This window comes from Amia ocellicauda, chromosome 3, assembly GCF_036373705.1.
Source record: "Amia ocellicauda isolate fAmiCal2 chromosome 3, fAmiCal2.hap1, whole genome shotgun sequence".
In the NCBI taxonomy this organism is placed as follows: domain Eukaryota; kingdom Metazoa; phylum Chordata; class Actinopteri; order Amiiformes; family Amiidae; genus Amia; species Amia ocellicauda.
The window spans coordinates 25446965-25469522 of record NC_089852.1 but is presented as its reverse complement, the minus strand read 5'-3'; the positions used below and the strand labels follow the sequence as shown (position 1 = coordinate 25469522).

The 22558-nt window shown below is 43.4% G+C and overlaps 2 protein-coding genes across 2 annotated transcripts; both read left to right on the top strand.

The window, feature by feature from the left end:
* The first annotated feature begins 258 nt into the window (after positions 1-258).
* lrrc3ca (leucine rich repeat containing 3Ca) lies at positions 259-7297 on the top strand. Its single transcript, XM_066698672.1, has 2 exons — positions 259-1379; positions 5320-7297. The coding sequence occupies exon 2, from the start codon at positions 5346-5348 to the stop codon at positions 6177-6179; it is 834 nt and encodes a 277-aa protein (XP_066554769.1). The 5' UTR covers positions 259-1379; positions 5320-5345; the 3' UTR covers positions 6180-7297.
* A 5951-nt stretch (positions 7298-13248) lies between these two features.
* On the top strand, positions 13249-21594 carry psmd3 (proteasome 26S subunit, non-ATPase 3). Its single transcript, XM_066698671.1, has 12 exons — positions 13249-13568; positions 14286-14476; positions 14612-14749; positions 15052-15188; positions 15798-15988; positions 16312-16415; positions 17892-18006; positions 18167-18286; positions 18489-18592; positions 19160-19315; positions 19625-19675; positions 20288-21594. The coding sequence occupies exons 1-12, from the start codon at positions 13409-13411 to the stop codon at positions 20363-20365; spliced, it is 1545 nt and encodes a 514-aa protein (XP_066554768.1). The 5' UTR covers positions 13249-13408; the 3' UTR covers positions 20366-21594.
* Positions 21595-22558: the final 964 nt, after the last annotated feature.

The following is a 22558-nucleotide window of genomic DNA, read 5'->3' as shown; positions in this document are numbered from 1 at the left end:
AGATAGTTGGCTAAAATGATTATGGCGGCTGGCAACATATCAGCATCCCCAATGGGAAGATGTGGGAGTCCCTTTACATTCAAAATTTGATTCATGAAGGAGTCCTGCAGGAAATCCATAATGATTTGGTCCGCAAAGTACAAATCAAGAGGCACAGACAACTGACAGCTTAGATCCAATGTAGACTCACTTCTTTAATTTATAGACTTTCCAAGGCGCAGTCTGCCCTGACTTGAGAGTAAAAAAATGCCTTGCTTAAACTAACTACCATCCTCAGGAGGAAGGGGAAAGATTTACTGCACAGCTGGTTAGTCGCGGTCTGTCAATAGATCAGCAACAGTGGACCGCTTAATTACCCGCAAAATGATAAAGAGTGCTGAGTATCTGATGGGGCAAGCCCGCTGTGTAGCGCATCATCTGTTACAAGCTCAACTTGCTCAACATCATTTTGCTCAGCAAAAGTGCATATGAATGTGTGTGCGTCTCATTTTAGTTGTCTACGCTTTTGTTGCCGTTTTGCTAATTTTGCAAAAGTGTGCTGGAGTGATCAATACTGTGCCTGTGCTCGCTCGTTTCCGAGGGCTTGCGTGCTGTTGCCTTGTTGGCTGGTTGCGTGGAGACCCTGTGAGGCGGCGCTGGGATGCGGGCAGCAGCAGCAGCAGCAGCTCGTCTCACTCGCAGACTGAGCCCCGCGGAGTGGACCCAGCCACGGACAGCACCGCGCTCTCCATCCTATTCACCGCACAAGCAGAAGATGGTGAAGATGCCGAGAAGGAGAGCTGCCCATTTTACCTTTCCGTCTTTCGGCTGAGCAAACACACATCTACAAGAAAAAAAGTCAAGGGAGGCTCGCACTTTTAAAAACACACACACACACACTAGCCGAAACCAACTGCGCGTCATTCTGCCGTTTTTATTTGCTTTTAAACTATTGCATTTTCCCCCACCAAACGAAACATTTCGTTTGCTGGTTTTGTATCTCTCCAGGAGGAAGATGCATCGATCAGATAACCCGGTCGATGTAAGCAATATCTCAAAGGGGTAGAGTAAACTGCGGTACAGTTGCCATTCAGTATTGCCAAGGGATCTAACCCAACCCAACCCATCCCAATCCCACTGGAGGCGCTCGCTTGCGGGGGATTGTCTGCCTGGAGCCTGACAGGTGCACCGGTGTTGCCCTGGGGATTTTTCAGCAGAAATACAAACTTTCATCCCCCCACCCGCCTCTGCAGTGTAGATTTCAGGACGTGTGTCTGACGGGGTGCCCGAGTTTGCAGAGCTGGGAATGGGGCTCGGCGCGTCGCAGGGAGGGTGTCCCCCCGAAGCCTGTTGCGTGGAGTGGAAAATCTGAAGCCTGGGGACCTCCACCCTCCGCACGGGTAAGACAACAACAAAACGGTGTTTGGTATGCCTGTATGTCTGCAACAAATAAATACATTTTGCGTACTACATTTGAGTAACAGCAACTAGTATTATTGCTTTATTGTTATTATTATTATTATTATTATTAGTGCTGCTGGTGTTATTTAAACAGACAAAAAGCATCAGCATATTATTTTAAATTAATGCATCATAGATTTTCTGCCGAAGGAGGACAGTTGGTCATAACAAATTGAAATAGAATAAGGGTTGAAGTAAATGCGAATTTATCTTCCGCAGCCCTAAGATATTTGTGTGCAAATACAGGGGGGCTAACCTGAACGAAAAACAATCAACCAGTACCAATTCACGTTGTTTCTCTTGTCTGGAAATGAACGCCACACATGAACTGTGTAAGTTAGGGGACCGAAAATCAAAGTGTATGCTGTTGCTATTGACTAGAGTGACGAGCTCTTGCTGACACATATGAGATACATGTTTGTGTTGTAGTCGTTGCTGTTGCGGGGCCAGCGGGGGAGGAAGCGATTCATCGGCCTAAGTGTGTGTTTAAAAGCGGCCGCTATTAATAGGAGGTGACTGGAGAAATGTTGATGATCCGCCCGGAACTTTGATGCAGAGATTAAGTGTAAAAATATAAGAAAAGTGGCACGTTTCTGCCTCTGGTGGCCAATCACAGTGTAGTGGATAGAAAGTGAGCTATTTATTCAAGGTTTGGTCAAAATCCCTGACCATATCTTCATAGAAGACTATTTAGGGCATTTTCTAAGTTGTTGCTGTGACTTAGGATGCAAACGGCACTTCATTCATAACAGCTTCCTCTACTCACATTACTGAACTCTACGAGAACAAGACACCGTGGCCAGGAGATCCATTTCAGATGTCCCCCTGTTATAAAAGCTGAAAATGCAGATGTCGATCTACTGTTTCTGTAACACCTGTCTTCAGCCTAATCCATATTCTGAGCCTAAGGCAAAGCAGTCCTTAACAGTGCGATAATGCATATCAGAACAATGTCAGGGTAAGAATACAAAAAAAACATAACTGTACATTTGTGTAACTGTGACCTTTCTGGCCTGCACTTCAAATGTCATGGTTAGTTTTTTTCTCAGGACCGCTACCCTGGCATTAATAGTGTTATGCTCCAAAAATGATGACAGAAATAAAAGCCTCAGATCTTATTAGAATATGTAATCAGACATTCTTCAAGGAACTCAGTGTTTTGTAATACCATAAAACAAAAATAATGTTTAATAATAGGTATTGTTTTCTTAATGCAGATTCTTTCAGGACTAACTTCATGCTATGGTACGTAGTGAGGCATATAGCCTTTTTAGAGAGGAGCCATGTAGTTAGAGCTGAGTGATCCCAGCAGAAATGACACCGGCTCCTTTTATAAGTGTATTTTCCACAGATGATTGAGATTCTCTGGGGGTCGAACCAGTTCTATCATCTTCCTTCACCGTGCAGCTGAAATGTCTCAGAGTGGGGATTGTGTGTGCAATACAATCAGCTGTTAAATGTCCTCCTCTGCAGCAGGGCATCCTGGACGTGTCACAGACTTCATAGCAGAACAGCAATAATGCCTGGGAAAATCTTGTTTTTTGTCAAGAAGCCAAGCACTTTCACAACATGATCATGCACCAGAAATTAAAATTAAACATTCTGTCTTTGCATAAACCAGGAGCCAGGCCTCCAAAATTAATTGTGCATCTGCAGAGCACGAGTCCAAAACCCTTCACTATCTAAATCGATCAGCCAAGAGCTTTCTCTATTTCCAAACCACCGTTTTCCTGCCACAGCTGATGTAAAATGCGTCCGTGGACTGTGAGGCTGATTAAAACCAAATAACAACACTGTACTTTTTTGTTGAATGCTTTATTTGTTGCATGCATAGTGCAGCTTGTCTACATTATGTATGATAAAAAGATGAAACGATTCAACTTAACATTCAAGACACTGATCAAGTGTCTTTTGTAAGAGAAACACATTAATCCCTAAAATGTAATTTATTATTTTTATTTCTAGTGTAAGACGTGTACAGGCAGACCGATTCATGTGAGGACATGTACTGACCCCGGAGCCCCTCACCAGACACAATGTGGGCCTCAGGTGTCTGTATGTAAGGTGCGCAGAAAGCCAGGGCTGATGGGGTTGTTAGAGAGACAGAAACTGAGCGAGATAAGGAGTGTTATTAGACAGTAGTGCTCCAGGGAGGCTTTTTATTGTGTGGAGATAATGGCATCGCAGCAATCTGACAGAATGACCTGAAATCAATAGTCTCTCCATTTCTTTTGTTCTCTGTCTCCCTTCTGTCTGTCTTGGTCTCCCTCACACTCACTTTTCCCTCTCTTTCATGCTGACCATCAAGCGTCTGCCCCTTCAGCACTTTAGCCTCTGTGTCTTTCTTTGACTCCCTTCTCTCTCTCTTACCATTTCCCTCCATGCTCCATTTCCATCTCCATTTCCCTCCAGAACACGCTTTCCCCTCACTCCAAGCACTCTCCTCCCTTCAGCCCATACACCACCCCAGATGTCTCTTTCTTACTCACATTCTCCTCGTACTAATAACTCGGCTTCACCAAGCTCAGGTCACCCCGACCTTTCACAGCCAAGGCACGAGGCAGGGTGCTTGTGTAATATACATACAATATTTGGTCTGTGATTTGTGTCAGAGCTGTTTGCCCATAAGAGGTTCTGTATGTAAATAACAGCCAGATCTATTGCAGCGAGGACAATCTGTACTTATTCCTGCAGACAAAAGAAAAGTGACAAGTTTTCTTTTTATTTGGTGAAATTCTAAACTCAGGATGAGTCTCTGGGTATGCTGTTGCTGGTGCTACAACCACTGTAATGTGTATGCATTAAATTGTCATTTAACGCTATGCTTAAGATAGTCATTACAAACGCTTGTTTCTTGGCATTTGTTCAGCTTGCAAATTACAATGAGGTTTGTTTGATGTGCTCCTTTAGGTGAATCTTCAATGATGTGATACTAAGAGGTACTTAGAGATTGATTTCATTTTTAATCTTAGTAAGTGGATCTCGAGTGGTCAGTAGCAATTTTTCAGAAGCGTAAAGTCTACTTAGTGGTTACATTTCTCTTAGATCTAGTACATGTGCTGAACTCTATTAAAGACCTGAGTTCTGCAAAGACAGCCCCATGGCTCTCCCTTATAAACCTGAAGTTAAGGACCTTCTCACGATTGAGGGTCTAAATTTAGCTTTGCTTTTACAGTGGCCCAAGATGTATGATAAATTTGTTTCCTTGAAATGTTGAACTGTTTTAGAATAACATGTCCATGTTGCTTTGAATAAAGATGAAGCTGGTACGAATCTTATTTTCCTAAAATATTAACATACCCTGGGTAATTGAATGCTGTGTGCAATTCTGGTCGAGTGCTGAATTGCAGCAGTAATTAATTCATTGTAAAATTGCTCTCCAAGATTGTGAAAATGTACTGTAGGGAATCCAATGGTACAGATAAGCAGGGAGTTATTGCTCTACTCTAGCCATTTTGTATATGTGTGTTTCATTTTGGCAGGCCTCTTATTGGCTCTCATTCACTGTGTGAATATGCGTATTGCACTTTGCTCTGCATCTGTGTAAACCCAGGATTACTGTGCTGTGTGTTCCTGGCCTGTGTTCTGCTAGGGAGAGTGATTCCCACAGCCTCTTTATAGCAATTCAACCGGCTTGCTTCCATCTGTGCACTTCCCAAGTGTACACCAGGGTGTCAGAAAATCACATACATTTTGATACATTTCCACTTCTGCCTTCAGTTAAATTATAGGAACAACTGCGTAGGTGTAAATATCAAGAATGCTTAGGGAGATTTTTTTTTTTTTAGAATTGATTTCTGTATGAGTGCTATATGTTAAATACTATATGAATAATGCTATGTTCTTTTTTTTCTCCTCCTATCTTGTTTCTTCTTCAAGGCTGACTGGATGTGAGCAGTTCTCTGATGGTCGGGGGAGTCCTCCTCTTAGGAGTATGCCCCTATCCCACAATGCTGCTGCTGGCGGACTGGCTGCTGCGCCACTCTGTGGTCATGTGTCTGCTGCTGCACAGCCTGGTGCTCATGACCTTCTGTTTCCACCACGCGGCCACCAGCTGCTCCAAGAACTGCTACTGCTCCGAGAGCAGTGGGGGACTGAAGACGGTGCGCTGCAGCAACAAGCGGCTCACCGAGATCCCCCAGGACATCCCTAACGACACTCACCACCTCTACCTGGACTTCAACCTCATCACAGTTGTGCCCACCAACGCCTTCCTTGAGCTGCCCCTGCTCAGCGAGCTGGACCTGTCTCACAATGAGATTGCCAAGCTGGAACCGGGCGCCTTCCGAGGCCTCTCGAGCTCCCTGGAGTTCCTAGACCTCTCCTCCAACAAGCTCATGACCCTCCAGCCTGAGGCCTTTGAGAGCCTGAGGGCCAGGACCAACCTCTCCAACAACCCCTGGCACTGTGACTGCGCCCTACACACCCAGCTGCCCAAGCTGGAGCTTCAGCCAGTTTCCTTTACAGGCATCGTGTGTCATACAGCATTGCCCGAGGAGTACAAGGGCAGCCCATTCCTGCTGACTAAGGACGTGGACTTCTGCATCGTCTTGAAGAAGACCACTGATGTAGCCATGCTGGTCACTATGTTTGGCTGGTTCACGATGGTCATCTCCTACCTGGTGTACTATGTTCGGCAGAACCAGGAGGATGCACGGCGACACTTGGAGTACCTCAAGTCTTTACCGAGCAGGCAAAGGAAGTCTGAGGAATCCTCCACTATCAGTACTGTGGTGTAGATCCTCGGACTGGGAAGGGGAGAGCTCAGGAGCAAACAAGACTGTGCCATTCAGGCTCTAGTGAGGAGTCTGTATCCTGTAAAGGATTATGGGCAGTTAGAGCCAACATGGCTTGCACACGGCTACAGTTGCATGACATTCTAACCTCTGTACTGGTGTGAGTAGTGTAGTTTCAGCAGGACTTGTACCAGGACTGTGTAATGCAATGTAAACCAGTGTGTATAGGGGAGAGGTGTGTTACACTCTGAAGTGGGTGTGTGGTCTCTCTGATGCATGCACTAAAGCAGAAAAGGCTGGCTCCTCCTTAGCTACATCAAACAGCAATAAATCAATCTAACTACAGGAAATATTACTAAGTGTACAAAGTATACCAATGGAAATTAGGTAGGACTGAGGGAAATAAACTAAATGTTTCCGATTTTTTAATCAGTTTAAGAGTTTTAAATTGGACATCTTCTGCCTCCTTCCCAAGGTTCCCAACACCTTTTTTCCTGAGAAAGATTTGAGATGTATTACTTTCCAAGGTGACCAGGGGGTGCTGTGCCAACTCTCTGAGAAAATGACAATAGTTGGAGTGGATGCCTTTTCTTTGCTTGCAGAGTTGGTCCGAATGGTCAGATATATGAACTACACATCTGATTACGTTAAACACACTAAGTCACCTGAAGGCAGATATGCAGATGGTGGCAAAATAAATAAATAGGATATATACATGGGAAGGATTTTATCAAATCAGCAGTGACCATGTATCACCCACAGCCCAAAGGCTGTACTTAATTCCTAACAACAGTGACCTGTAACCCTGATCCTGGACAGCCACAGTTTTACAGCTCTTAAAAATAGCTTTAAATGGTGAATAATTAAACACCTAGTAACCCTACTAACTCGTTCTCCTGAAACAAAAATATGAATTTATGAGTATGAGATTTAGAGCTGACACAAATCCTGTATCTTTTCAGCATCCAGGTTTTAACACCCTTGATACTGAAACACTAAATCTCCCTTTCATTTGGAGTTATATTCGTCTTGTATGATTTTTTTCCCTGTCTTTCTTTGGAATGCAATAGCATAAAAGGAATGAATAAATAAATGGATCAAAAGAAAAAAACAAAACACAAGCATCTTGTCACTTTGCCTTGACTTTGACTTGTACTTATAGTCATACCCTGTCATATCAAAAACATGTCCAGAAACTGAACACTGCAGGGTTAGGGTTTGAATCTAGTTTCTTCTCAAAATAGAAGTCTTTAATCTTGGATGATTCCATCTACCAGGTATTTCTCCTGGGACAGTACTTCAACTTCAGGATCTGATTGCATTGTATGCTTTTTTATCCTTGGGATATGCCTTCCCTATATATCTGGAGAAATAGCTGCATTGCATGAGAGTTTCAGACCCTCCTGGGGGCATAAATGGGTGTTGTGTCACTCACTCTTTGCACCCCTGAGGTCTGAACTTCATGCTTAAGGCTGAAGGAGTGAAAGTTATTGTCCCGTTTCTGCCCCCCAAAAATAAATAAATCGTTTGCTCTCTCCCTGGTGTTCTGTGATGTGCACAGAGCTGAATTAACTACACTCCAGGGGAAACTCCTCCTGGCCTTCTGAGCTTCTGATTTCCTCTAGTCAGCACTACCACAGATTCCTGATTTTAGTTTCTGAATGGTAATTATATTGAGACTCAAAACAGAAATGGAGGAAGACAATACCAGTAGGAGAATTCTATCAAACAGTTAACAATTGTGGATTATGCAGTGTATCGTGTTAGTATTAGTAAACCTGATGTACATGGCACTGCAGTATGTACGTACCAGGTGTAAACATACTTACTGTATAGGCTGCGTAATAGAAAGGGAAAAATGTATATTGGAAGTCCCATCGTAAAGCCTTAACCCTTTATTCTACTTTGAGGAAGTGATGTCATAACTAGCTAAAACAACAGTGGGCTGCCGATGAAGACAGGCCTGGCTCACTGAAATTAGAACCCTGTTCTGGAATTACCTGTCAGGCAATGCCTTTTTTTTTTCAACCCAATCTCTTCTCCTCACTCACAGGCATCCCATTCCAGTTGGTGCTGCATGCAGCCTTTTGAAAAAGAAGTACAGTTAAGTTCTGAGTGGCATATGTAGAGTGGTATAACCGTACTTCTTTTTCATAATCAAATCAACCCCCTGAAGAAGATCCTGATTGGGGGAAGTTCCAAATACTCAGTATGTGGCACCTTAATACAAATGTGTTTACTATAAATACAATACAGGAAGGAGGGGGAGATGAATAAACACATGCATTAATGAACCTAACACCAGTGTTCCCTGTTCTGTGTTTCAGTTCACTGGGCAAATGGGTACACTACACTCGAGCACACCTAGAATGAGCTAATCTGAGTCTGGTTAAAAATAGCCTGCATGGTAAATAGACCATGCTGGACAGGGTCCCATCTGATTGACTGTATCCAGCTCACAGTCCTCCTCTGACTCTCCGGCAGGGTCTTACAAAGACACTGGTGCTTTTTCCAGATCACACCATGACTTGCAGTAAGATCCTGTCAGTCACCCCCTTTCTTGCTTGTGCAGTTGCAGCAGTTTCAGCCAGCAGAGGGACAATCTGCAGAAGTAGAAAGGTGGGCTCACGTGGCATTTTGTTCACCATGAATATTATTCATCACTGGCTGCTCGTCATTGGCAGCTATGAGTTGTTTTTCCATTTGATCGGCTGTAGGTGTCGATATTTTTATGTGGTTGCTGATACACAAGCTGTTGTCTCAATTCCAGTTAAAAAAACAAAAGCCAAGTGTTGGCAACGACGCTCACTTTATGTATTATTTCTGACGTCATGCCTGATATCTGTGCTATTATGTCATTCCACCCTTATCCCCGATAGCCTTCCAAGAGTTCTGCGTGGTTTGAGTTTTTGTCTCGGTTTAGACTATTTTCTGCATTGATGACTCCAGCTTAAAGGCTATATACTGGGCAGACTTCTGAAACACGAGCTGGAGGCAATGATACAGAAAGGCCTGCCAGACACAACAGGGGGACAGTCCAGTGCTGCAACAATGCTTTTGATTGAGAGACCAATTATTATCTGAAAAGATATAAAAAGAAAAAAAACAGATCTTGAGCATGATAAGATTCAGAAATCATACAGAAGGAAACTGCAGTTGCATCCAAACATCTTTCCTCATTTCATGTCCTGGAGAATGGCTACTATTGAGCTTGAATGAGATTTAGCAAGAACTGTTTCATTGTAGTGGGCAGTTCGATAAAAGGAAAGAAAAGCATTAAGTCAAGCAGGGGCTTGAGTGGTAATGCAACACTGGTGTTCCTCCCACTTAGCTGCAGTTAATTCAAATTTCAGATCAGGTAGAATTACAAGGAAGGACAGAGCAGATCTACTGATTCGAATCCTAGACATGTTACCCTGGTGTGTGTTACAAGTGCCCCAGTAATGGGACACAAAGGCAGCAGATTGAATAACACATTCAATCTTGCAAAGCACGCCCCAATGAGGATGCACTGGATCAAGTTGCAAATTAAAATGCTACCAGCTTTGTCACCCTGGGTCTGTGGAACCATAAATTCATGAAGGCCGGGCAACAAAAGAGAGAAGTTTCCTTTTCCCCTTGGACATTTATTGGACAGTACCCTCTACTCTGACATAGTTACTAAAGAAAGGAAGAGGAAGTGATGTAATTCTTACCCAAGTGCTTCACATTCATGAGGCGTCCCAATTTAAGAAAAGCTTTTCTTTTCTTGAAATATCATAATTCATACAGGCATACAAATTCAGGATGGCGTCTGTCTGGGTGGTAATTTTTAAAGTAGCAATAAAAGGCAAGAAATTAGGAGCTGCAATGCCAGCCTCATTTTCATCTCTCCATTGTAAACAGGGCAAAGCAGGCAAAGGTTCAGCTGGATGGAGTGTTTTGGCCACACTCCACTTCGTTAATTTATAGCAGAGGGCCCTTTAATTAGAGAGACGGGGCCCCATGCTGGAGGGAGTGAGAGCTTTGTTGTGAGGTATTGATTATCAGTGCCATGAGCACGGCTTGAAACCGGCGTTCCCTCACATAACGAGTTCTGATCTATTCTTTCATCTTGCTGCTCCGCGCCACATGCCAATACTCCCCTCTGAAAGGAGGCGGTTTCCATGGCAACCACATCTTCCATCTTGCCTACCCCCCCAAACACACACATTTGTACACACCCCTACCTTTTGAAGATCAGCACAACTCTGTTGATCTGCTTACATAACACAATTTACATCTCTCTCTCTCTATATATACACCGATCAGCCATAACATTATGACCACTGACAGGTGAAGTGAATAACACTGATAATCTCGTTATCATGACACCTGTCAGTGGGTGGGATATATTAGGCAGCAAGTGAACATTTTGTCCTCAAAGTTGATGTGTTAGAAGCAGGAAAAATGGACAAGCGTAAGGATCTGAGCGACTTTGACAAGGGCCACATTGTGATGGCTAGATGACTGGGTCAGAGCATCTCCAAAACTGCAGCTCTTGTGGGGTGTTCCCGGTCTGCAGTGGTCAGTACCTATCAAAAGTGGTCCAAGGAAGGAAAAGCGGTGAACCAGCGACAGGGTCATGGGTGGCCAAGGCTCACTGATGCACGTGGGGAGCGAAGGCTGGCCTGTGTGGTCCGATCCAACAGACGAGCTACTGTAGCTCAAATTGCTGAAAAAGTTAATGCAGGTTCTGATAGAAAGTTGTCAGAACACACAGTGCATCGCAGTTTGTTGCGTATGGGGCTGCGTAGCTGCAGACCAGTCAGGTTGCCCAATGCTGACCCCTGTCCACTGCCGAAAGCACCTACAATGGGCACGTGAGCATCAGAACTGGACCACAGAGGAATGGAAGAAGGTGGCCTGGTCTGATGAATCACGAGTTCAAGGTGTTGACTTGGCCTCCAAATTCCCCAGATCTGAATCCAATCGAGCATCTGTGGGATGTGCTGGCCAAACAAGTCCGATCCATGGAGGCCCCACCTCGCAACTTACAGGACTTAAAGGATCTGCTGCTAATGTCTTGGTGCCAGATACCACAGCACACCTTCAGAGGTCTAGTGGAGTCCATGCCTCGACGGGTCAGGGCTGTTTTGATGGCAAAAGGGGGACCTACACAATATTAGGCAGATGGTCATAATGTTATGGCTGATGTTTGTGTGGTATGTTTGCATTTTGTAAAGCAGCTACATGGATAGTGCTAGAACATTAGGTGGGCTAGAAAAAATCTATTATTTGTACAAGTCAACAGTCCCCAGCATTTTTATTTTGTATTTTGAAATATGGTGTGATTTTTGGTTTATACGCCAGGGCTGAAACTGTTGCTCTGCATTTGATATCCAGACCAGATTTCATCTCAGGTAGCTGAGGTAAAAAGTTTGGTGGCCTAGCAAATGAACCCCTAGCTGGTTCCAACAGCAGCAGTGTGTCTCATGAGAGCATCTTATTCCACAAGACTAACTAGGCCAAAGTGATTAAGCAATTCACAATAAATATTTAAATAAATCAATCATAAAAAGATTAATAAAATGTCACTCCTACACCTGTCTTTTTTTGTGTGTGTGTGTTTTTAATATCAGTGCAAAGATTCATGCATCGACCAGATCGTTGGGAAGTTAAACAAAAAGGTGAATCCATTTTATGACACATAAGGTTGTTCTAAATAAATCTTTACTTTCATAGAATCAAATTGACTTTTGCCATAATTGTGTAGCACAAAGCACACGTCACTCATTTTGTCAGAATGAGAGTCGCAATGCGCAGTTTACGCCACACTTTAAAGGTCCTCTGATACCTAAGGCTAAATATGATTTACTGGCATTTAAATTAAATATCAGTGTTTCTTTTTACGCTTTAACACTTTGCTGAGTATTTTGCTAAAATAAAATACTTTTATTATTTACGATCAAGAGATGAGACAGTCTCACTGTTCCATTAAAGCTCTCGGCTCCATTTTTCACAAAATCTTAAAAACGTCACCGTTTTAGCCACTTCGTGTCCTAATTTAGATAGTGAAACTTAAAAAAAAAAGGTTGTATTGTGTAGAATTATGCTATTATTATGATTATGGTTATTAAGCCTGCTGTCCTTACTGAATTGTAAAAAGGGCTGCATTAGAGAAGCTTACAATCCTGAGGGAAGAGATTAGATTTGAGTTGAAATTCAAACTACTGTTAAAATAACTACTGACAGGTCTAAATGCGAATAATTGTTTTCTCTCTCTGGAGACTCCCTTTTAAATTGAGCCAAAAAAGTGACATGAACATTGTGGAGGGGGAGCGGGGGATTTATCTGAAAAAAAGGTGCTTTTGTGGTAAATCGGAATCAATCAGCTTTATACCAGCATCCTACGAGTTTCAACCTGTCACTGTAATTTAGAAGAGATGTTTTATGCCATAAGAAAGACGAAGCTGTACACACAGTACACGATGGATATTTCACCAATAAATATTAAACCAAGGTCAATGCACTCTCGTTGAGCTGTGTGTTTAACCTCCATATTATTTTATGTTGGAGGTGATTGTCAGTGTTCTTCACATTCTACTACAGTGCAGCAGGTCGAATCATTGCCAACACAATTAAAGGAAAAATAGATACATTCATCCATTTAATTGGATAATTAGTTAAATTACCTAATGTATACCTGTGGTGTATCAAAAACTAAAAACGAAATTAAAAAATGAGACTGCTTTATGCAGTTATAAATAAGTGTTTGTTTACGTTGTCAAGGCTTTTCTAAGGACTATCAAAGTGCTGACATAGACACACACACACACCATCTATAGTAGACCTATTTATTTATCACCATCTATAGTATTTATTTACTTTGCTTTAAATTACAATATTGTAAGACCTGAGTTCATGTAACGCCTTTAGATGCCTACTTAACATACATTAATAGGTATATATATATATATATATATATATATATATAAACAGAATACATAAAATATGCAATATTATTTCAAAATCTGTTTTTCTGCACTCTGCTGCTCTTGTCTAGTGGTATGGCAGCAACTGTTGGCTAGTAATGTCTGGCTCCCAGAACCCCTAGCGCGGCGCCCATAGTTGCCAGTCATTCTGCTGAAAGGACCCTTAGCCGTGTACAGTTGCAATAAAAACAAGAAAATTACAAAATACAAATACAGTTAAACAATTTGCCATTGTTGATCAGTAATCTGGTGAACGGTTGCCCTTCCACCACAAACAGCATGAAGGAAACCACGGCGAAGCGGCGGGAGAAGCCCCGGGACTCCAAAGCCGAGAAGCCGGCCGAGTCGGGCCCCGAGCCTCAGGATGTGGAGATGCCGGAGGAGGACGCGGCCGCCCCGGGGAAGCCGCACAAGGAACTCGACACCCTGACCCTAGAAGGTACCCACAGGGGTGCGAGATGGGGCCGATGTACAGCCATGAGGCCAGGGTCGCTTTAAACTCGTTTGTACCCGTCTGTATTAACGCCTGCGTCCGCCAGGCCAGTATTTGTCAACAACATTGCCGTGACACCTCACACATAAAGCTATCGCTCTCCGTTAACTCGTCGAAATAAATCGTTCAATTATGTATAGCAGCTACAGTGATATTAGGATTGCTACATAGTTCACATCCTGCCTCCATTCATACTGTCATGGTTAATGTTTCTGTAGATGGTGATCAGCTAAAAGCCAGGACTCCACTGTGGAGTACTTCAGATATCCAGCGCATACACACGTTTACATCCCCAGATGATTGTAGGGTATTTAAACGAACACCGCAGGAGCCGTTACAGGAATGAGTGTCATTATAAAGATGTCCGGTTAAAAGCTAGAGGGACGAGAAATAGTTTTCTGCTTTTGTTGTTTTCTGTAAGTGAGGGCTTTGACAGTGTGGCGGTTGCTGTGTCATGATCATGCAGAGTAATGAGGTTTCAATAACAACCCACACAACCTGTTTGCATCACTGCCTGCAATGTGTTTCTTTTCAAGGGTTCATACTGAATAAATATTATCCGAGCACATTTGCTATGGATATGAGCATGTTTTGGCACTGTTAGTTAGTTGCTGAGGGCTGATCCAGTTGTGGTATGATGTATGACCCCTGTGTCCTTTGCAGATATAAAGGAGCATGTGAAACAGATTGAGAAGGCTGTGTCGGGGAAGGAGCCTCGTTTTGTGCTGCGTGCCCTGAGAGCCCTTCCCTCCACCAGCCGCAGACTGAACCCCAACGTGCTGCACAAGGCTATCTCCGGCTTCTACACCTCCAATGCCGCCAGCAAGGAGTTTCTACTCGGCTTCCTGGAGGAGGTAAAGACTCCCACTAGAGCTGCGGCAAACCCTTACTCAGTTTCCGATGACTAGAAGGTGTTATTATTTTATCATCAGGGACGTTTATGTATTTGATGCTGATGAGAGATCTCCTGTGTCTGTGTCACTCCTCAGCCTATGGACACAGAGGGGGATGTCCAGTTCCGGCCAAGGACAGGTAAAGCAGCTGCCACCCCTCTGCTGCCTGAGGTAGAGACCTACCTACAGCTCCTTCTAGTGGTGTACCTCACAAACAACAAGCGCTTCACAGAGGTGAGCTGTGAAAACAAAAGCATTTTACATGTATGCCTGCATCACAAAAGACCCTAATGAATCTTCACATTTCATACATCCCTTGTGGATTTTTCTTCTGGTACCTGTTGTAACGTCCAAATGTGCAGTGCATGTGCTTTTGATTAGTAACCTTGTAGCAAAGGTATTTGCCATTGCCACATTATGCTAATACATTCTCAGCTTTGTGCATTAGCAACAGTCACAGCAGGCACAAGCTCCTGTGTGGCTGGAGACCGAACACCTCCTTACACATGTGCTCTCCTACTCCCTCGGTGACCCAGGCCCAGAAGGTGTCTGACAATCTGCTCCAGAAGATCAGCACTCAGAACCGCCGGGCCCTGGATCTGGTGGCAGCCAAGTGTTACTACTACCACTCCCGAGTGTACGAGTTCCTCAACCAGCTGGATGCTGTGCGTAGGTTAGTAGCCTCTTTATGAGCACGGCATCTTATCGGACAAGCAGCTCCCTACAGACGTGTGTGCTTGGCAGCCACTCGCCCTCACTCTTCATTTTGGGTTGGGGGAGGGAAAACAAACAAACAAAACCACTAGTAATTGCACTCAGAATGTACTTGGTAATGTTTGAAAGCATCGTGGTTACTGTGCAGAAAGGCACACTGCTTCCATTATGTGCTGTCTGCAGAGAAGCCCATTCCCATTAATCTCACTTGCCAGGGAAAGGCCTAATGCTGTTAGACACGGGGACCGTAAAACTGATCCAGACCTGGAGCTTTCATTCGATTGCTGTACACCATCCATGCCGAAATCCCCTCGGTAATTGTGTTTAAAGAAACAGGACGCGTGGCGGGTTTATACAATTGAGTCTGGGCTGGGGGCACATCGATCTTCTTACAAATCGCCTTTGAAATGCTAAACAGGTTTGATGGAGGAGTACTGGATTCACTGCTGAAATATTTTTGGACTACGCTAATCACTCAGAAAATGATCTGCACTGCTAGGTGTTATGTTATCCCTAATCCCTACTGTAGTTTTGTAACTCCCAATCTCCCCCCCCATCTCTGGCACAGCTTCCTGCACGCTCGTCTCAGGACGGCCACGCTGCGCCACGACGCCGACGGCCAGGCCACCCTGCTCAACCTGCTGCTCCGCAACTACCTGCAGTACAACCTGTATGACCAGGCCGAGAAGCTGGTGTCCAAGTCGGTGTTTCCCGAGCAGGCCAACAACAACGAGTGGGCGCGCTACCTCTACTACACAGGTCAGGATCCCTCTCTGCGGCTCGCTTTGGACACATGGTTTTCACGTGGTTTTCAACAGTGTGTTGCTCTAAATTTAAGTGTTGCCGAAAAACATGGTTTTTCATATCCTCCAAAACAAACTTTTATTTTTATTTTCTCATACAATCCCTTGAATAAAGTGCCTCAAATCATCTTTGTCTTAAAGTAGATTTATAATTTTATTCTCTGTCCATTTGTGTTTTATAATTTTATTTTAATGAGTCTTTTTATATTTAGTTTAATATTTAGTAACTTCAGCCTGATGACCCTATCGAGTTGGCTCTCTCTCTCTTGTCGTGCCCAGGTCGTATCAAGGCCATCCAGCTGGAGTACTCTGAAGCCAGGAGGACTCTGACCAATGCTCTGAGAAAGGCACCCCAGCACACTGCCGTCGGCTTCAAACAGACAGTGAGTGAACCGCCGGCATTGAAACACCACAGATCAAGATTCTGCTGTCATATTTACATGCATTTTTTGTCCTGGGCATTCAGAAGGATTCTGGGAACATGGCAGGACTGAGCTTTAACACTAGAAGTGCCAACATTTCGAACTGCCTACAAGCGCCAAAGTCAAAGTCACCGATAGCTCTTTAACAGTTGCAATATGACAAGCAAAGGCAAACCATCATATAAAACTCAAGTTTTATTCATGAACATCAAATCCAACATTTATGTAGCACAAACGGAGTATTTAAATTGAAATATGACCATAAAACATTAATATTATTGCTATAAATAACAGCACTTTTTTTTCTAAATGCGAGCACTGCAGTCAAAACATAAATAACTATACAGCCTACGATAAGCAAAAAGCTAAAAAAAAAGTGTAAACGTGAATAATGCTCAAAATCAATATTTTATAGTTCAAAAATAACTATTGCATTAATCAAAACATAATTGTACACTAAAGTAAACATTTTCAATGTGTCATCTTTGTTTTCAACATACTGTGCTTGTATTCACTGTAGCTTTGTATTTCAATAAACTATTTACTATATATGTAGCCTGCATACCTGACAGCTCGTACAGTCCACACAGGACATGTTTCTGCACTTTCCCTGCATGAGCTCGTACCTCACACTGCATTTTGACAGCCCAATCCAGGTGAACACTTTTACTCCACGAATATATAGCACAGCAGATGCTCCTCCAGTGGTAATGTCCATTAATCATTATTTTGCATGCGATGTGCCTGTGCTATTGCACTCTGTACTACGTGCAGTAGCAATCGCGTATTGATCAGAGTAAAAACATTCTGTGCCATTTGGACCTGGCGTTTCACTCGCAATGTTTTCACAACACTGGCACAAACCCACGAATCATCATTGTCATTCCCAGTATGACTGATACCCCTGAATCAGTCTTGTTCATATACACGGCATTTCCAAAATGAGCTCTCTTCAATCTGCGTTTCGAATCCATGTTTATTTGTGGGGTAATCACTGTATTCACTCATTCTGACTACCGTTGTAAGAAAACGCCTGTAATGCTGTACAGTGCAGGAAGGATTATGCATTATTTGGTTTATTATGTATTTAAATGACCGGTCAAAATAACCAGATTTTGGCTATTCTAGGTAAATGTGTTTATGACTTATTTATTTTTGTGTTCATACACCTAAATGCTGTAGGCATGTTTAATACATATAGTTAGGAAAAGTCACAAACGGGTATGCGCAGTGTATTTACGAACATGGAGTAATTCAAATTTGAATAACCAAACTGGTCAAATTGACCGGCTCGGCGTTTCTAGTGTTAATGAATGTGGAGGCTGCGTGGCCATCTCACATGACCTGAGTCGCTTTCATTTGATTTTCACAATTTGTTTGTTTTTGAAGCTGTGTCCTTCAAAACGTTTACTCCTTTCCTTTCTCTCCATTCTACAGGTGCATAAGCTGTTGATTGTGGTCGAGCTATTGCTGGGGGAGATCCCAGACAGACTGCAGTTCCGACAGCCTTCGCTCAAGAGATCCCTCATGCCTTACTTCCTGCTGACTCAGGGTAAGGACACAACCCTGACCTCAGACACCCCTTCCCTACTTTCACACCTTCACCCTCACCTCTTTATCCTGACCCCACATGACCCTGCTCTGATTTGTACACTTGTGTTTTAATCCTTTCCCCTGGACTTTTTCTAACATGGCTTCTGCTCTTGGTGCAGCTGTGAGAACAGGAAACCTGGCCAAGTTCAATCAGGCCCTGGACCAGTTTGGAGAGAAGTTCCAGACGGATGGGACCTACACACTGATCATTCGCCTGCGGCACAATGTCATTAAGACAGGTGAGTGTGCATGTTGAAGCATTGCGTGTCAGACCCCACTGACGTGTTCCCAGGCACCAGAAACCAAGAAACCAGTTTTTAAAATGCATAGTTTCTATTTATACATTACCCCTCCGGTGTCGAGAGTTTTCGTTGTTGCACCCCCACACTTTTTTCATCTTATTTTCAAATCGCATCACTCTCTGCCTCCTGCTCGCCCCAGGTGTGCGCATGATCAGCCTGTCCTACTCGCGGATCTCGCTGGCTGACATCGCCCAGAAGCTGCAGTTGGACAGCCCAGAGGATGCCGAGTTCATCGTGGCCAAGGTACGAGCCCCTTACACGCAGCTCGGTCCCCGCTGTGGGGCGTGACGAGTCCACACTGCAGGGGCATCTTACTTGTTTTATGAAATTGGAGTTCATGGACAGAAGTGTAGAAATTGCCATTCCTGCTCCAACACGAGCCCTAGGATCTAGTCAGCTGTCACTTCCCCAGGACAAGAAAAACTGCTTGGTGAAGCTGAAAAGTTTGAGATTGCACTGGCATATTCATCAGCTGTGGCGTTTCTCAAGAAGCTGCAGCTCTCGCCCGAATCAGTCAGTCTTGGGTGGGCGGTGTGTGGCTGGGGAAACTGCTTGTAAGCATAATAAGGGGTTAAGTAACCGAGAGCCAGAAGACAATGTTAATTTCATGAGTCGGAATTGATCTCTGACGTAGACGTTATCACTGAACCTATAATGAACTCGGCTGTCTTTCGAAAGCTGCCGATCATCTAATTGAACTCTGATTTGGTTTGCGGGAATGTAGAGGCAAAGCAGTGCTTTAATGGAAGCTGGACAAAAAGCATAAAAGCCTGTGATGTAACCCTTTGCTTTCTGCCACACTGCTCTCAGGCAATCCGAGACGGGGTGATCGAGGCCAGCATTAACCATGAGAAGGGGTACGTCCAGTCTAAGGAGACCATTGATATCTACGGCACCAGGGAACCGCAGCTCGCCTTTCACCAGAGAATCTCCTTCTGTCTGGACATCCACAACATGTCCGTCAAGGTAACTCACTCTAGTCCCTCTGAATCAAGCCATTAAGTTTCCATGCATCTCATTGGAACCACTGCTTACTTCGTAAGTGCGTTCTTGGTGCGTCGATGTAGATGCTTTACTGTTGATCGCATAGGGAATCACGTCACAAATGCGTTTAATCCATCTGTGATGTGGAAGTGATTTAATGTTATTTCCATCACCGCCTTGCATGTGCTGCTGCACTAAAGACAGCCAGCAGAGGGGGCTGCGATGCCAGGGAGGAATCGTCTCTTATTGCAGACACGTACCTGTGTTTAATGTGTTTCTGTTCTTTTGCAGGCAATGCGATTTCCTCCAAAATCCTACAACAAGGATCTTGAATCTGCAGAGGTAAAGCCCCCCCCATCCCCACCAACTACAATTGATTTACGCAGCCGCTTCCTCATCCTGAGTTGACCTGTTAAGTGCAATGCAGAGGTGCCAGTGTCGATACCATATTGGGCTGCTAGCGCTGAGCCTTATTCGGTTGTAGAAGAGGTGACCGCCAGATGGCAGTATTGATCACAACATGCAATAGATGGCAGCCTGTAGCAACAAACTTGGCAACTGAACATCAAAGGAGACTGACAGTAGTTACTACATGCCAGATAAAATCTAAATGTTAAAATGTTTCACACCCATCTAAATGTCTCTTTACAAAATGGTGTTGCCACTGATTTTGTGCTTATTTACTCGTTTTCATTGAATTGTCTTATTAGCCATGGGTGTGTCTGTGTTCTAGGTACAGTGGGAGAGTTTTGGCCAGTTAAGGATCACATATGTGTCTGTTGTCAGTGTTTGGTTCCTGAGGAAGATTTAGCACAAGCGCTTGCGTATCATAAATCCGTCCGCATAACCTGCAATAATGTTCTCTATTGTTCAGCGATATGCAGTCTACATGTTAAATAAAAGAACTGGTTGGACGATTGATGAAATTATAAATGTATTATTTCTGTTTACCAGGAGCGTCGTGAGCGGGAACAGCAGGACCTGGAGTTCGCCAAGGAGATGGCCGAGGATGATGACGACAGCTTCCCATGATCCTCTGGGAGGAGGCAATGCATGGGCGCCTTTTTTTTTTTTTTTTTTTTTTCTCCCTTTTTTTTTTTTTTAAATCTTCGTAGCTGGTTATTGTCTTTCTGGTCTCACTTTTTTGAAAGTGAGAAAACCCAGTTCAATCAGCCTTTAACAACTTCGAATACCTGCAGTTACCTTTTGGTTTCAGATTTTCACGAAGCCTATCATTTTGTTTTTAATGGGATGAGTAATGTTTGAAATGCAAAGGGACAACCAAGACAAAAAGAATAGTCAGGCTTCTGAACAATCTGATGGGTGTTCTAAGTTCTCAAAGGCTTATTTATTACTATACTTCATTACACCTCCCAAGCCCATCATGAGACATTAATAAAGCAATGGTTTTAACGCAGTGGAGCTTTGTTAATGATTAACGACGGAAGTTAATTGGCAGATATAAATTTATGTTCTCTTCCACATGGTGATTATAAAGGGAGTTGGTCTCAGTTATTTTGTAGTCACTGAGGAAAGGATTAGAGAGCAGAACAGATGCTTCACTGTTTTTGTCATATGAGAGATCATATGAGAGTTACGGCATGTCTTTTTTTTTTCTTTTGGTTTTACTTTTCATTTTGTCATCAATGGTGGGGTGGGGGGTGATGTTACTGTGTTGAGAGACACTATAGTGGAGAATTTTCTTTTGTATTGTATCCACCAGTAAATGCCATTGCTCTAGCTATGGAGTTTAATTTTTTGCAGAATGGCCCTGTGATTTCATAAACACCCTTTTCTGGCAAGTGAGGGCTTTCTTCGTTGGTGAGGCGCACAGGATGTTGTAAACGTTTTTCAAAGAACAAGATATTAGCAGCTACTGTGACTGCACCTGCTCTAAAACACTTGCCACTGTTGTAACCATTGTGAATCAGGGGCGAGCTATTGTGTAACGAAAGCAATTAAAACCTAATTTTTCTATACACAATATAATGTGCGCATTTTTCTTTCTGTTCAGGTTTTTTTTGTTGTGTGGTTACTGTCGAGTACTCTCTCAGGAATTGATCATTATCCATTCCACAGCTGATCTGAAAGGTGTCCAATGAAGACGCTCTGGGGGAGGGGGGGAGCGACACTCAATATAACATTTTTTTTTTTTTTAAACTAAACCTAATTCGGGGCCTTTTACTGTTCCAGATAAATGTGGGGATAATAATTTCAACTGGCAAAGACTGAATTTAATAAAGAAGGTGTGCTAAGATTCATTTTGATGTCTTCTATTCAATTGCTCAAATCCAGAATGAGTACAGACCACCTGTCCACATCTGCTTTTAATGCTTTATTAATAGGGTTATAGTTATATTCATACAGTTAGTTTATATTCTTAATCAGGTTCACACCCAAGTACTTCATAGCTAAATGTTCAAGTGTGATGTGCTTTCCCCCCATTAGTACTTGGCACAAGTTTAAATCAGTTGGGTTCGCCCTTCAGTGCAATGCAGTGTGAGGTAAAGTGGAAATTTGCAAGTATTTATTTGTTTCAAGGGAAGCATTGGAATTTAACAAAGTTGGCGATGGCCTGAGGATGAGTTAACATGGGAGAAAGACGAGTACATACATAGCTGAAAAATTTGGAATAGATTTGACTTCTTTCCTATTTTTAAATGTGCTGTACTTTTTAATTAATGGATGTAGTGGACCAGTCAAAATTACATGACCCGAAACAGTCGGTGCCGATACTTGGTGCGCTGCCTGGTGACGATAACTGGTAGGGGGCCCACAGCGAAGTAAAATTACCGTACACCTAAATGCCTGGAATAACATCCGGCCACCTCCCCCTGATCTTACTCCAGGCATTTAGGTGTACGGTAATTTTGCTTCGCTGTGGGCCCCCACCAGAGTTTAGTCCCGGTTTTGATCGCCACCTGTGCAACCCTTGTGATGCTAGCACTGACCCAACAGGGAGCAGAAGGAAATTAAGAAATAAAAAGTCTTCCTGTGCAAATCCCTTTACCCAAACTTTCTTCTAATTGGCAGCGGATCCTGTTTTGAGATTTTGAATGTTTTTAACTTGAAAGAAAAAGGATTGGAATGTGAAATGGACTTGCCTCTGTCTGTGTCTGTATCTGGCACACAGGCTGCCTGGATTCATTTATACATCCCAGAAAGGTTTCTGGTTTTGCAGATTCCTCACCTCATTTGCTAGTTTAGAGGATAGGGTTTCTTTAT